Source organism: Beta vulgaris, chromosome 4, assembly GCF_026745355.1.
Source record: "Beta vulgaris subsp. vulgaris cultivar EL10 chromosome 4, EL10.2, whole genome shotgun sequence".
Taxonomy (NCBI): Eukaryota; Viridiplantae; Streptophyta; class Magnoliopsida; order Caryophyllales; family Amaranthaceae; genus Beta; species Beta vulgaris.
In genome coordinates this window covers 61,877,391-61,894,233 of record NC_079205.1, presented here as the reverse complement: position 1 = coordinate 61,894,233, position 16,843 = coordinate 61,877,391, and the positions used below count along the sequence as shown (strand labels likewise).

General features: G+C 32.3%; 1 protein-coding gene across 2 annotated transcripts; it reads left to right on the top strand.

The window, feature by feature from the left end:
* Positions 1-2,965: 2,965 nt before the first annotated feature.
* Positions 2,966-10,264, top strand: LOC104890107 (heat stress transcription factor B-4). 2 transcript variants are annotated; one of them, XM_019248853.2, is made up of 4 exons: positions 2,966-3,101; positions 3,886-4,020; positions 7,653-7,954; positions 9,488-10,264. In XM_019248853.2, exons 2-4 carry the CDS (start codon positions 3,999-4,001, stop codon positions 10,073-10,075), a joined length of 912 nt encoding a protein of 303 aa, XP_019104398.2. In that variant the 5' UTR covers positions 2,966-3,101; positions 3,886-3,998; the 3' UTR covers positions 10,076-10,264. The 2 variants fall into 2 exon arrangements, with proteins under 2 accessions (XP_019104398.2, XP_010673780.2); XM_010675478.4 differs by lacking the exons at positions 2,966-3,101; positions 3,886-4,020 and having other exon boundaries at positions 7,094-7,954.
* Positions 10,265-16,843: the final 6,579 nt, after the last annotated feature.

Sequence of the window (16,843 nt, the reverse complement as noted above, 5' to 3'; positions counted from 1 at the left end):
GTCCCACCACTCAAAGTCCTGTCAAGTCTCTCTCATGTTTTGCTCCAAATTTCCCCCCTTAATTTCTCAGTTGCTTAGGTGTGAAGGGGAATGTCTATTCTAATAGTATAAATTCTTATACTTAGAGAAGTATTAGTGAAGTGGTGTTACCTAGGTTCCGGGAATTTTTCCTTTTGAAATCAATCCAATTTAGCTTCCCAGTTAAGTAGGGTAGTTCAGTAAACATTTTTGATTCATTAATTCGGATTTCGGAGGGGTGATACCTTGCTATTTGGGAAAGGACTTTGACATTATGGTAGTCTGGGGAGAGTAGTTCTGTGATAGTGATTGAGTGATCAGTTGAACACTTGAATATGGTGAAGCTTTGCTTCTTGTTATGATGATCTAGCAAATTTATTTCTGGTGTTAAAACAGCTTAGTGAATGCTGATTGTCTTTTTACTGTCACATCTGATGTGTTTCCTTCTAAATTATCAGATCTATTAAATACTTGGAATGCTAATGTGGTATGTAGGGGCTACTAGTTTAGTCGAGTGATACAGGTAGTGTATTATTCAAGATGAACTAGAACCTCACCAAAACTGTCGTTTTATTTTGTAAAGTTGCTAAATTTTGTTTTACCTATAGTCTTTTCTAGCAGATTCATCCATGGGGTAACAAACAATCATGCCATGACACCCCTTCATTTATGTCTATATCTTGTCTTCACCCAACATTTTCAATCTAGTATGCCATTACACCCCTTCTTCCATGTCTATATCTTGTCTTTTCTCAACAATGTTAAATCTAATCGGACTACCTTCCTCTTTATGGCAAAAAAAGTTACCACGGTACAATAATTTACCCTAAATGGTTGTTTGGTTCATGAAGTATATATATATATATATACTGACTCGTATGGTTTGTCTTCCCCTAAAAATGAAGGAGAAAACTCGCGAGATGTTTGGTTGGCGAAATACTAGGTAATTCACGACATAATTATTTCCTACGATCAACCAAACATCCTCATACTATATCCAAGACTCTAGCACCCATACATGAATAAAATAAGAGTAGTTAATGATATCATCCAGACATTCTTACCGTAGCTAAAAGATGGGAATTAACACTATACCCTATTAATGACATACTAGTATTATATATCCCTAGATGCTTTCCAAAGTGAATGATATTGCTTGCACGTGCTAGCCTGTTTATAATATACATGCATACAAAAACAAAAACTGAAGGCTGCCACTGCTTATCCACAGATCTCTAGAAGTGGGGAAAAAAAAGGGGTGGAGAGGAGGATGGAGTGAGGGAAGAAGAAGAAGAAGAGATTAGAATCATATGAAAATTACTCTTTCCATCTTTTTCCCGAGTACACAACAATCCATGTATTTTTCTAATGCCTTGTTTTGGAGTACTGACTGACCCATATGCTTTGTCTTTCCTACGAGTGAAAAAGAAGAAATGTTCTTCTCTAAAGCATATTTTGTTTTTGTCTTTGAAACTCGCATCACCAGAGTATCTTTTTTATAACCCCTTTTATCTTCTTCCTTTGAAAATTATATACTGCTTGAAATATATTAAAATATATCATATAGTCTGTTTCTTTCTTCTGACCTTCTCTTTGATATTCTCAACTCAAGCATCTCTATGCTCACTTTCAGAAGCAAGGAAAAGACTAAAGATATCTTTGAATATACTAACAGCTAAATTTAGTGGGCCTCACAAATCCACACTTGTTAGAAAGACTGTTTTTGCTATTATAATTTTAGTCTTTCGTCCCATTATTCTAGATTTGAAGAGTATGATATGGACATTGATTATGTTATGTACTATTTTTAAAAGTTAGGCTTAATCAGATCCTTACCATGTGAGTTTTCATGATTTCTCTGCCATCAACGTTTGTTAATGTGTATACTGAGTGCTACATGGAGCCTTCACACTTCAATAACCTTACTATGACTATCTCTTTAATTTGGGGCTCTCTGTTATGCATATATATCAACTCTTCTTATGTTATTACTGATATATAATTTGCACTCTTATTGATGATGCACTTTTAAGTTCTAACTGATTTTCCTAGTAAAGACTAAGGGAAATTGATTGTGCACCAGATTACTGATATATAATATGCACACTTAATTTAGTATCTAATTTAAGACTTACTGTTCTGCATTTTGTTGTTTGATTAGCCTCTCACCACTAGATGCTTGGTGATATGTGTCTCTTGTGACCCTACTTAATACCCCTAATTTAAACACTCTTGTATAGTAGCTTGCATTCTCATTCTCAGTAATTGAACAGGTGAATCAAACCAGCATATGCAAACTACAACATAATTGTTAATGTGCATCATGAACAAGATATTCATCCAATTAATTGGCTTTAAGCATATTATATATAACTCAACTATGTTCTCGAGAAGAATGATTAGAAGTGTTCAAAAATATCAACGATTTTTAATGTTAGGTTTTTCACCTTTCGTGTTTTCCTATTATACTTTAAAGATCATGCATATATGTCCGACACAAATACTTGGTGAATCGAAATGTTCTAGTCATAGAGTATGTATTTATAAAGTTAGTGGTTGATGGTAATGCAAGAATATTATATTTCATTTAAGCTTCGTTTTTTCAAACATGAAAAACCACTATTCGGAAACCTTTTTTAGTTATTATATGATAATTATTGTTCGACATGAATATAACAAGATGAATCAAAGAGCTCGAGTAATTACATAGACAAAATTTATGATTGCTGGCAATGTGAGTATCTAACCTACTCATATACCCTCTTCCTCATGAAATAATATTCATTGTTATATTGTGATTTGAACTAATAATGCAACAACTAATCCTAATAAAGGTACTATGTAACCACAGGAATGAGGAGATTTCTAGTTATAGTATTGCTTCTTTGGTTCCATTGACTTAAATAACTTGAGATTTATTAACTTCTAGTTCATGTAATGCATACAGGTTTTGAAACAAGTAGTGACAGTGGGTTGCAATAATTGTGGAGAAAATGCTATGAACGTAAAGCAACAAACGGAAAAGGAAAAAAACTCTTTGGACTCAGGTCCACGTCCGTGTCCAAATCCATGCACATATTGAGGTAACTCTTTCTCTGCCCCACACTCTGGTAAATAAGTGTGTGTGTGTGTCTTTGTCTGTGGTATATGGAAGTATTGCAGTTGATCACATGGAGAGAGATTGGTCATGTGATGTAATGCATAATTAAACAGTGCATTCCCTGAGCCAACAAAAGAATCAGTCAAATCTAGAATAGAATCTTCCTTATTTTTCTAACTAGCTAGCTCAAGTTGTGTGTGAAATTTGACAAGTTATAAGAAAACAAAATATTTCAACGGGTAATTAGATGTTGAATGGAATTTGTACCAACCATATGATATGGGATATGCTACTACACTACACATCTAGATCTTCTTTAGTTGTGTAACTTGTGTTGATTTTGAGTTAATAGTCTAGTGATAAGATCTATCATAGGAGAAAGTGACAAAAGCATTTTACACATATTACACGTTAGAACCTAGTAATAAGATCATGGAAGAAGGATGGAGTGACCAGGTGACGACATAGACATTAGTAGTGCTAGTTATGGCCTTGTGAGATTGACTCTAGGATAAGGTGACCAAGAAACAAAGACACTTAATGATGTGGTTTTGATTCAGACAGGTTATTGTGTTTGACATGCATGCATTAAAATTTCAATGGAAATTATCTCATCTAGAAAATCCTTATTTATATCTTATAGTAAATATTTTCGTGATCTCACTTGTTAATTCCTTCCTCCAACCACAAATATCATTAAGGGATAACAAATCCTTCTTAAGATTTGGCAAAAAGAAATCTAATATTAGTTTTTTTTAATATTATAGACGTAGATGAAGACATTTGGAGATATTTTGGAAGAAGAACTTCTATGATACGATGAATTTGTCTATCTCTAAAATGGGGTTCTAAGTTTATAACGACTAAATCCCATCTGCCAATGATCCAAGGAGTATTACATTGTAAGTGTGCACTTGCTTCTTTTGCTTGCTTTAGTATGTGCTATAGAGTCATTATGGTTGGTAAGTTACAAATTCAACTTGAAAAGAGATTTGTCTTCACATTTTCAAAAGGGTAAAAAAAGAACCAGTTAGATGTTGAACAATTTTTTTTTTTTTAAATATCTTCTTTCTTTTGTTCTTTTGCTAGCTTCTTTTTTGAGGAAAGAGGGGGGGACAAGAAAATTGGTACATAATAGCCTTTTTTTTCTTTTGGAACTTATAGCTTCCATTGTATGATGATGGAATCAAATAGGCAAACCAATTTTCTTCTCTAGTTATACTGAAGAAAAGACTTCCATAACTGTTTTTTGTAAGCAAAATTAAAAAAAAAACAGTCTTTAGTTAATACCAAACCTCTAAATTATCGCCGATAATCTCAATCAATACCAATATGAGACACTCAAAATATTTAAATTCTTGTCACGAATAACCTTTTGTGTATCACTATACTTCCTCTACAACGTCTTGCAATAATAAAATAGATACTTCCTCTGTTTCGTTTTAAATGCAACAAAGAAATATTATTTGTGAGATATAAAATATTCCGTTGTTATATTTAAAACGAAACGGAGAAAGTAATAAACTTCGCTTCATCTCTCTCAAAAAACACATTGCATATACATTCTTTTATACAACTCCACTATCTCTAATCATATCAACTTCCCCCCCCCCCCCTCTTTACCCATGGTAAAACACCCCCTATCTCCAATTAGAAACTACTCACTCAAATAGGAGTATATTTCATTACTTTTTGTTATTCCACACTTCTACCAACATAATATTCCACCGTTATACCTCTACTAAAACACAAAGAAGACTGAAGACCTATGATATGGTGTGATTATAAAACTTTGTTAATGCAAAAATAGTTATGTAGGTCCCATTTAGGAGAATCTAGATAGAGTTAATGTGATACGGAGGAACTGTTTTACTCCCCACATAGGGAAGCAGGCAGCTGTTAGGCTGTTAGCCTGTTAGGTTAAGAGTCCCACGCCCCACTAGACTTGTGGCCGAAAGAGAGAAGTTGAAAAGTAAATTTTTCAAGGCAAAGAGATGAGAGAAGGAACACGTTCCAACTCTCTCTCTTTCTCTTTGTAGAGTCACGGGTGTACCTTGAACAACGTAAAAACAAATGAATAAAAGATTGGATTTCTACTGTAAACTCATATGGTAGGAGATAGGAATGTTCCTTAGAACTTTTCATATAAAATTTGAGTCACTTACTCACTTGTATATAAAAAAATTATAACTTGGAATAACGTTGTCTCTCTCATGCAATTGTCCTTTGTTCTTTTGCTTCCATTTTGAATACTTCATAAGAATGTGTCCCTTTTATTATTTATTATAATGCTACTTATAGTTATCGTACCTATTATGCACATTCCAATTATTCATTTCAGTTTTCACCTCCAATGTTACATGAACTGCGTGCAAATGATCTTGTGTTAACAAGATGTGCAAAAAGCATATAAGAAGAAATTTTTATTGGAAAAAGAAAGAAGAATAGAAAGATGAAAAGATTAGAAAGGGGTGACTGTAAAAGTTCAAAGGGGTAAATATGAAGGGGTCTTAAAGATATGAATTATGATACACTGGTAAAGTGGTAATACGAAAAACTCCATACATGAATCATGCTTTCTCTAATTTTTACCGTGGTGAAATTTATCTTCTTTATAGTGTATATAAGTAACTACTAAATATTCCATCCGTTTTACTATAATTAATCCAGAGAAATGAGGGAAAGTTGTTGAGAGGGTAAGGACTAAGGATAATGAAATAAAATACTCTCTATATTTCTTTTTGTTAATTCTATTTGGAGTAGAGGGAAAACCTAGGAGCACACTTTGTGGAAATGAATATTGATAAATGTATAATATTTTAGGTATATATTTTGCTTTTGGATAAAGTAAGAGAGAATGAGAAAGTTTAGTAAATAGTAACATCATTCAAAGTAGGAAGAACTTTTTGAAACGACCTGAAAAGTAGGAAAACAGAAAGAACAGATGGAGGAAGCATAAATTTTGGAGAAGTTAGTATTAAAGTGGTGAGCCTCATATCCACATAATGGAAAAAATGAAGTGAATTGATAATTGTTGTGGGATGTAGTAAGTAACCTTTGTGAAACAGAAGGAGTATCTATGCAAAATATTTGTAAAGGGCTATCGGTTATAATTGTCATGAATAAATTATGCTCATAAGAAGGAACATATGAGAACCAAATGGGAAAACAAGGAAGAGGTTTTTCGAGCATTATTTCACAAATCGGGGTACTTTGGATAGTTTGTTTAAACTTCATCCGTTTCTTTTTAATTTACACACTTTCTTTAGCCCGTTTCTTTTTAATCTACACACTTTCACTTTATTTAAAAATGGTAACGTTTTACATCATCTTTCTCCACCTTTTCAACCCATCTTGACACTCATATACTCTTTCTCTTTAAATATTTTATTTTACTTTTGTGCTTATCAAAAGTAGCTTTGACTATTGCCTTTCTCTCTTTTACTTGTAGAGAACTATCTTAGTTATTCTCTAAAAGAAAGTGTGTAGATTTCTTAAGAAATGAAGATAGTATTACAGAGTGTTGTTCCTAGCCATTTATAATAATTAGGAATTGGACAGTATTCCTTGGATATATGTGGGCATATAACGTTTAATTTGTAATCTAGTTTTTTTTGAGTTATTATGAGGTCTAAAACAAGATATTTTACTTTCGTGCTTATCAAAAGTAGCTTTCAAAAGAAAGTGTGTAAATTTCTTAAGAAATGAAGATAGTATTACAGATTGTTGTTCCTAGCTATTTATAATAATTAGGAATTGGACATTATTCCTCGGATATATGTGGGCATATGACGTTTGTAATCTAGTTTTTTTGAGTTTTTATGAGGTCTAAAACAAAATATCTGACGAAATTCCAACAATGTAACATTGTGGCCCATAAGAATCGAACTCCAATCTTCATTTAGGCTAGTAAAGCTCTAATAACTTGAGCTCCTTTAGGCTCACAGTTGTAGAGTAATTTCCACACTTTTTAGTTTTTACTGAAAGTAAAAACAAATCTCACCCATTATTACAGCTTCCAAGGGGACAATCAATAGCTTAATAACTTTGATTGGATCTCATTATAGCCAAATTTAAAATACCCTAGACTTTTCTGACATGGTCATATGCTTCTTAAAGTTAGAAAGCCAGTGAAGGAAAGAGAGAGAGATAGAGGGCAAGGGAGGTAAGAGAGAGAGAGAGAAAGAATCACTGCTTTTATTTTAGTGATTTTGTCATATGTTTCTGCTTCTTAAAGTTAGAAAATTATGATGAGTGAGAGAGAATAATGGTATGTAAATAGCACTAGCTAGCAGTAAGAGTAGTGTGTGTAATAGCTAAGCCACAAGTAGCTAGAGCAGCTGGAGAGCATATCATATCATACCATATCATATCATCACTTCATTCCCATATAGTATTTCCATCAGACTCTTATATCATCATCATCATCATCATCATCATCATCATCTTATATTATAGTACATGCCCTAAGATAAGATCTTATCTTACACTATTACTTAGAAAGAATTTTACTGACTAAAAATGGCATTTTTAGTAGAAAGGAGTGATCCTCAACTTCATCATCACAGCATTCATCATCATCAACATCATATTCAAGAACAACACCACCAAGAAATGGTGTTTTCAGTGTCAGAATCACAAAAGTCAGTTCCTGCTCCTTTCTTAACTAAGACTTATCAGCTTGTTGATGACCCTCGCACTGACCACATTGTGTCTTGGGGTGAAGATGAGACTAGTTTCGTAGTTTGGCGACCACCTGAGTTTGCTAGAGATCTTCTTCCTAACTACTTCAAGCACAACAACTTCTCCAGTTTTGTCAGACAGCTCAACACCTATGTATGTCTTAAACTTATTAATCCTACTTAAACACATTCTATTATTTGCAACGATACATTTTCCCTCTCTACTTTATGTCAAATCGTTGCACATAATAAAAAACGGAGGTAGTATATACTTTACATTCGCATGCAATATGGATGCATATATTCATGTATGCACTTGAGGAAAACTATGTCATGTTCGCGCAGTTGTCACATTACTAGTTCAAATTACACTATCAACGCGAGAATTAGTTCCATACAGGAGTAGTATATTCATAACATTTGAAGAAGATAGATTTTGTATACTTTGTGTCTAATTTGGAGTTTCCATTTGTCTTTTTGTATATCATATGTTATAGGAATAAGATGATGTGAAATGAATATAACCAAATAATAAAACTAGTTGTAAAGTTAACATAGTTTCAACCACCTTCTTTTACAGCTACTTTTTTTACAAAGTGAGATGAGTTTTTGCATTTTAGTCTACAAAATAGTATGAACAACATGGCGGCTTAATCAAGGTTCATTTTCATTTTCAAGCATAGTTTATACTCTAAAACTTAAATTGGAGATGATGAATAATAATTTTTTTGGGGTTAGATATAAATCATTTAATTCAAGGTGTACTTGGGTTTCATATATGTTTCCCAAGGGAATAATTGTTTGATGATTTTGTTTGGATCGATGTAGGGAAGGGGGAAGAGGGGACCTTTCAGACTTTTGGTTCTCTAGGCATTTGGTAGGAAATGTCTGTTGTACATATAGATTTGTGCTACTAATGAGTTTTAAGATTTTAATTATTCATTGTAATTTGAAACACCATGTGAACTGTTAGTAAGATCTCAAGATTCTCTTGCTTCTTTGTCTTGGTCATTGTCCCTTGTGCATATGTATCTTATCCTCCTACTAATATTCTATGTACAATAACTTTCTATTACTTCGTCCGTTTTTTTTATACATGTTACACTTTTCAAATCACAGACTCGTAGTTGATTTTTGGAGAGGAGAGAGATAGAGAGAAAGAAAACAAAAGAGTCCCATGTGAACATGTGATAAGAGAGAGATAAAGAGAAGTTGTTACCCAAAATAAAAGTGTAAAAAAAACGGAAGAAGTATTTGTATATGCAAAATTATGGAGTATTTTTTTAAATTGTGAGTTTGTGACCCTCATATATTCCTCTTTGACTCTTATTGATCCATGTTCAGCTTTATAACATTACTTATGATATATTATATACTTAATAGGAGTAACATTTAGTAAAAAAAAATGAAGTACATCAAAAAAAAAAAAACCCCAAGTCTAACCATTAGATCTACCCCATGTAGTTGATGACCCGATCCTTTTCGTTTAGATTAGTTGTCACGTTTCTAGTTCAAATTACGTAGTTATGATGAAAATCAGAAAAGTAAAACTTGAGAGTTAGTAGTTTGCATTTGTATCAACTCAACATATATAAGTGAAATGATTGCATATGTAATTTATGTATTGATACTATTCCATTGGATCAATGAACTTTTATAACATGTTTTATTCTTCTTGTGTTTTTAGGGTTTCAAGAAGGTAGTTGCAGATAGATGGGAGTTTGCAAATGAGTACTTCAGAAAAGGGGAAAAACACCTACTATGTGAAATTCATAGAAGGAAAACACCACAACATCACCACCAAATTCACTACCAAGACCAAATATTACTACCATCACAATATATCCCTTCACCAACTGATGAAAATTCCTCTTGGATAAACATTGATCAGTCATCTCCCTTACCTTCTCCTAAACCAACCAACGGTCCGGCCAACGACATCCTAACGGCGTTAACTGAAGACAATCAAAGGCTAAGGAAGAGGAACTTCATGCTCTTATCTGAACTTAACCATATGAAAACCCTATACAATGACATTATTTACTTCATCCAAAACCATGTTAAACCAGCAGTGCCTAATGGTAATAATAATGATCAAAATCGCCCTGTTAACTTTAATGCAATGGCTGCAGCTCCTCCTAAGCTCATAGAATTGGATGATCAAAATCAGGAAAATCGTCAAGGCGATACGAGCAAGAGAGACACTATGATCAAGCTGTTTGGAGTTCCTCTTCATAGCAAGAAGAGATTGCACTTAGCAGAAGGAAACCTTTAATGTTATTATGATTATTATGTCTTAGATTAATTTGTTCATTAGCTATGTTAATTAAGCATTGTTAATCAATAGCTATAGATGGCTAGCTTTTAACTAGTAGAGCTTTCATAAAATTTGTACTGTAATCAGATCAAATCAGATCAGATGTGAAGTTTTGGTTAAATTACATGAAAGTGCTTTAGCTCATAATTTCATGAATAATCATGAATAATTGTAATTGCATGAAACTTGAAGTGTATCTGATGTATAATATATGCTGCTAGTGGCATGCATGTGTCTGGAAAAACTTAGAATAATTCACTAATTATATATATGGTTGGAGAATAAAAATCTATGACAGGAAATTCCTTTTTTGAATGTTCTATGACTTTAATCAATGACTTAGTGAGGTATATCTTCTTGTTGGTCCAAAAATATTCTACTGCATCTTCTTCTTCAATAGGGATTTGAAAAATTTTATGCATGGCAATAATAAGGTTTCATACCTTTGATACTGTATATGCCATGATTCCCTCCTCAAAAGCAGGGGCCACTTATAAAGATCTTTAATGACCCAGAATCTGGAAAAGTTTTCAAGGGGTGAAAGCTGAAATAACCAAAAGCATAATATTTTCTCATCGTAATACTCGCTACACTTTCTATTATAGGAAGTTTCATATTACTTGCCGTACTTTTTTTTTGGGCAATAAACTCTCTCGATTTCTATCTTCTCACATGAGTCCGTTTTCTTTTTATTCTCGACCTCTTTCTTCTCCAAAAATTGCCTAGGAACCCGTAAATTGAGAAGTGTAGCGAGTAATATGAAAGAGAGGAAGTATATTTTTTAAAAAAATTTAGGGTCAATATGTATGTCCTATGAAAACTTTCGTTGATTTTACTCTTCTTTATTTTTATATATAATCCAAAACAAAGCTCATTGATTTTAATCCATATATCATGGCAATAAAGTTGCTTTGCCCAAATACTTTAAAAAAGGGGTGGCTTTTTTCTTCTTTTCATTTCTTTTGCTCTTGATTTGAAGTTTCTTTGTTGGCTGACTATCAAAAGTGCATTATGAGTTGCAAACGTACCCAAGATCTGCTTGTGAATCATTTGCTTTTTGTAAATTCTATCTGAACCTCCATGCAAGCTTTTAATCCCTCTACGACGACTTCTCTACAATATACAATACCATCACTTTATAACTAGTAAGCTTTTAATCACTTGTATTTTGACCGATTTAGTAGTAACTAGTAAGGTTGTTTATATCATGATCTCGAGGTTGTGGGATTAAATTTTACTAGAGATGTTTTGCACTGAGATTCTTCTTACCTCTTTTCCAATCCTAAACGGGGTCTTACCCGCCAAGATCAGCCAAGTCACTTGTGCGGCTTTGCGAGATCCCAATATGGTAGGACACTTTTGCTTAACAGCAAAAAAATATTTTTTTTGACGTGTTTGGTAATTGATTGTTACGTCGTTGTCTATTGATTAGTTTGACAAGCAACATACTTCTATATGATACATATACTTCTTTAGTTCTGAAATAAGTGAAACACTTATCTCAAAAAGTTCACGTAAAAGAATGAAGTGTTTGACTTATTTCAAAATGGAGGAAGTGTAATATGTATTGGTCGTTTGACAATTAGTTTGTTTATAAAAAATGTTTGGTAAAATATTTGTTAATTTGTTATTAAGCGTTTTTATGCAAACAAGCCTTTGAGGACTTAAATTCTTATACGGTGATTAAGAAATTGTTGAGCTGAAAATATAATTTTAATTTGGAAACAGAAAACGAACAACCAACTTTTAATTTTTTTAATAAATCAAGTTAGAGTGAGGTGAGATCAACTCAAGTATACAAGTCATAACCAATTAGTCATAAACTCACAATAACCATAATCAATTGACCATTAATCTTGAAGCCATGATTATTTAACATCGTAAACGTAGAGATTGGAAATATTTTCCTTTTTTATTTCTTATTTCGTTATTATCTAACCACGTGCTTGATCACACTAGTTAAAAATGATTCGGATCTTACGGTCCAATTACGATTCGAAAGAACCTCACCGATTCCGATCCTACGTAGGATCTTAATTTTTGAAGGATCTTTTGATCCTACCCAACCAAAAAAAAACATATGGTAGGATCTTAATACGATTCTAAGATCCTACGACTCTAACGATCCTATCCTATCGTTAAAAAATTATAAACTTATTTCAAATATTATATTTCTCATATTAGATTTTGTTTGCATGTTATTTCAATCTTATATTATTGAAAAACTATCACCATTTGCTAATGAAATAAGTCATTATTAATATGTGTAAATTTTTAACATGAGGTCATCACCATATTCTAGTATTATAATCATTTCTATTTTGCCCAATTGGAAGATCTTACGATTCTACTATCCTATCCTACTAATTCAATCCTACCAACCCCTACGATCCAAAGTAAGATCCCGATTCTGATAACATCGGTAGCAAGTGCATTTGACGACAATTGACACTTTCTAGTTTTCATTCTTTTTATCTTTTGCTCTCAAAAAACTGAAAACAAAAAACAATAACGAACCTGACCTTAAATACTCGATTTCTCATCGGATTCATACACATGTAAGATCTTCAAATGAGGTTATTAGGAGTTAGTAGGACTCACATGCAATTGTTTGGCAATAAACTGTTCCAAATCATGAGTTTTTGATAAGCCAATTTCCCATAAACGATCCAAATCATAATCTTGCTGACATTTTTATAAAAATGATGGCAACAATTGTGCAAGGATGAACTTAAGATGTACATCCTTTTCAATGAAGAAACAACTCAAGTACTAAAATCATGGATATCTAAAGCTTCAAAGAGATTATAATGGTTGTCTAATTAAATTCTTCCACTAGATTTCATTATGTGTATACTTCAGTATGTTTTAATGATTGAACATATACTTTTTTGAGAAGCAAATGGATGGGAATCATCATATTTCATCTCATCATATGCCCTTTAATTCTTTGATGTTTCATCATGTAAATCACATTCATATTTCTCTTTATCTTTCTCTTCTTTTCTTTCTTTCTCTTTTTTTTGTTTTTGCTTGTTTCTTTTTTTGAAGGAAAAGGTGAAAAAAAGGGATTGGATGCATGAAAAGATGATGAAGAATTAATTACTCATTGAAAATAAAAAAGAGAGGAGAAGAAAAGAGCAAATACTGCCTTTAATTAATTAGTTAGGCTTGTTTCTGTCATTGGTATGTCGCCTTCCATTATTCTTTTCTCCCTTTGACCTTTGTATATAGGTACAATATGCATATTATACGCTGGAGCGTATGATTTTGGATAGTACCGAGCAAGGCTTGGCCTAGTGGTAAAGATTCGGCCTCACAATTTCGAGGTCATGAGATCCAATCTCATTAGGAGCTCTTTGGGGGTGAAGTTTTCTTTACCATCCCCCTCCCTCCAAGAAGTCTGACTTGAAAACCTGGCTGATTGTACCTGTACGAGAGGTGTCAGTTTAGTAGGGTCTTTCATCTTACCAACTTTATATAAAAAATGATTTCGGAGAATGTGAGGAGTGTACTATACTTAGCTTTAGGTATATATATTCAAGTATAGAATGAGTGAACTTTTTTTTAGGTAGGTAAAATGACGGACCTTGGTATCGTTGGGAAATGATTTATATAATATCGGCTTTATGATTGTTTGTTATTATTGGTACGTTAAAGATATGCATGGAAAATTGTAGAGCTAACTAATGAAAAAAATCAAATTCAAACAGAAGGAATTACATCTAGTAGTGCAAATGAAGAAACTGAGCTAAAAGAAACCATGTTTTTGATGATTAAACAATTTTTATGCTAATTATGAAAGAGGTAAATAATCATGTTTATTGTACACAAAGTGCATAAATCTCTCTTCTACTTTTTAGGATATAAAGGGACTAATTCCACCTCCTATAGAGCTTTAAAGTTCTCTTTTACTTAGTTATATGTATAACTATGAAAGAGATTGTAAACGAAAATTTTATATAAAGTTACTTGGACTAAAAAAGTGTATATAGACATTGTTTTAATCTTCTTAAGAAAAGATTAAAAAATATATGTTTCTCATATTGATGTTTGTAATACAAATTTCGCCAAAGACAATCAAGGTTAACCTAGTTATCTGGAGCCTTCTTCCACCCCTATGACAGGGGGTTCAACTCGCGCCCCTTACAAAGTAAGATCCTCTCTAATTTCCCCCATTTACAAGGGATCTTATCTTATCTCTAAAAAATAGGTTTCGCAAATTAAAAAGTAATAATACAAAGATTCAACTGACTCTTTATAATGGTTTACTAAAAAATCAAAGCCTCCGTAATGCTTTCAGTGTTCTGTTTCATGTTTTTGCACATTTTATATGTGCACATTTTACATATTGCTCATTTGAGCAAAGTATATATGGTTATGTTTTTGTGGACTTATTTTCTGTTTAGTTCATTTTATTTCAGTTTATTTAATTTCAGTTCAATTCTCTCAATTCAGTTTCATTCAGTTCAAATTCTCTCAATCCAAAAAAAAAAACAAGGCCTATGTGATAAATGTGTAAATGAATATGCTTGTGACTTGCGAGCATACAATTCTAGGTATTCTCAAGAGCACGTAAGAATTTGCACTTACTAATAATCCAATATTATATGAAATATTAACCCATTAATATTTAATGGTGACGCAAAAGATGGAATTACTAAATTTAGACAATTTCACTATTATTGTTCTAGAAAAGAATAAATAAGCCCACTTAAGAAAAGGGAGAATAATCAAGTGGCGGATTTAGTACTCCCTATATTCCTATTTGTTCTTCCAACTTTGACTTTTCTATTTACCAAAAAGATATCTAAATACAAAGAATAAATAGAAACGGGGAAATATATGCATGGCAAACCACATACTCTCTCTTTTGTAGGTTTGAGCGTGGAAGTACTTCACAATCTTTCAACATTTGGAATGATGAGTTAGGCTAATTTGTTCCTAAGGGACAACTTAAGTTCTATCGAATTCTTAATTTTCAGAAAAATAGTTAAACTTTGTAATTTGCCACTATTCATCTTTCACTGTATTTGACCATCATCAGTGTTTAACGAAAAATATAGTTACGTGAGATATTGTTTGATTCGTCTTAATTTGTGTTTTCGAAATATCAAATATTTTATAATTATACAAATATATAATTAGATATATTAATACTCAAATTTTTATATCGACAAGTGTGAAAATACAAGTGAGTAAATTTTTGTGAAAGAGAGTAACTAATTCTTTCAATATTTTTCTATTGCAACAATTGAGTTTTTACACAATCTTTTCATCATCCATTATGATCTTTACGTAGAGAAAAATAGAATCATGCGATGTCTTGTTAGATTCGTACCAATATATACTTTGACAATACCAATTTGTTATAATTTTAACAAAAAAAACTAAAAATATTAATAGTTAAAATCTATACTAATATATTAAAAGGCGTGCGTAAACCAGGAACGGTGCCACGTGGCGCTCTCCCTAGGGAGTTTAGATCATGTAATCCATGTACAATAAAAAAATTAGAAATTGCATAGTATAGGTTTTGATCCCGTGACCTCAAGTTCATGCACTAAAGTTTTAACCACTAGACCAAGTAGTACTTAGTGCTATTATATCAAAGTACAATATTAATAAATGAAAATTTTCTTACCCGGGGCATAGCCCGGGCCTAATAACTATTATACATTAATAAGCGTAAAAACTCACTTTTTTTTCACGCACGCATTAGGACACCCTTCGCTCAGGGAAAACGACCATAAACTACTATATCAAAAATTATACTACTCCCGAGTCCCTAGTCCCTACTCTCTAAATCCCAATATAACTAAAAGGGCTTGAGCCAAAAACTAGGGAAAGGACCATAAACTTTAGTCCACCAAGAGCCCAATAAGCTTTCGACATATTTTCATTCTTTTGTCGATCCATTATTACTCAGTTAGATATGTCATAGACACTAGATCTGGAATCAGACCTTGGAGGCCCAACGAGCCAATATGTTAGTTGTGTCCAAAATATATATCGTTTTGATATAAGTGAAACACTTCTCTCAAAATACTCTCACATAAAAGAGATAAGTGTTCCACTTATTTTAAAACGAAGGAAGTAATAATTTGAATGCAAATTTACAAGTAAAGTGTAGTAATGGGAATGAGGATTATTAGGGAATCGAAAAAGTGCGCATAGATTCTGATGGTTGCATTTTAAGTTCGTGCTTTTTCTAACTTACTATCCACAATTCGTTATTGTAGTAACTAAAATCATATTAAAAGGAACACATGTAATCTATAAATCTTTGAAAATGATAAAAAAAAAAAAAAAATTACACAAGACATCTTGAACATCAAACATGTGACCTCTTACTTTTTATAATGTTATGATTCAAAATTACATATCTTATTAAAATTACTCGGACCATCATCCAGGCCCAACAATTAATTCTGATTTGAGAACTAATTTTGAATACAACATGAAGTGTATGATTTGACATGTGTATAATCTATCGTTGTACTTTTTATAATGTTATGATAAGTATTAAGTAGTTGATTGCTACATTATTGTGTTAAATGATCAATAAGGACATATGTATAGTCTATTATTGTACCTTTAATTATTTATTAATGTAATTTTTAACAACTTTATGACCTAAATATAATTGGTCCATTCATTTTCAAACCTCTAATGTCAAAAGCTCCTCCCCCCAACTTTTTAACAAAGAGCTTTTTGGGATCAATA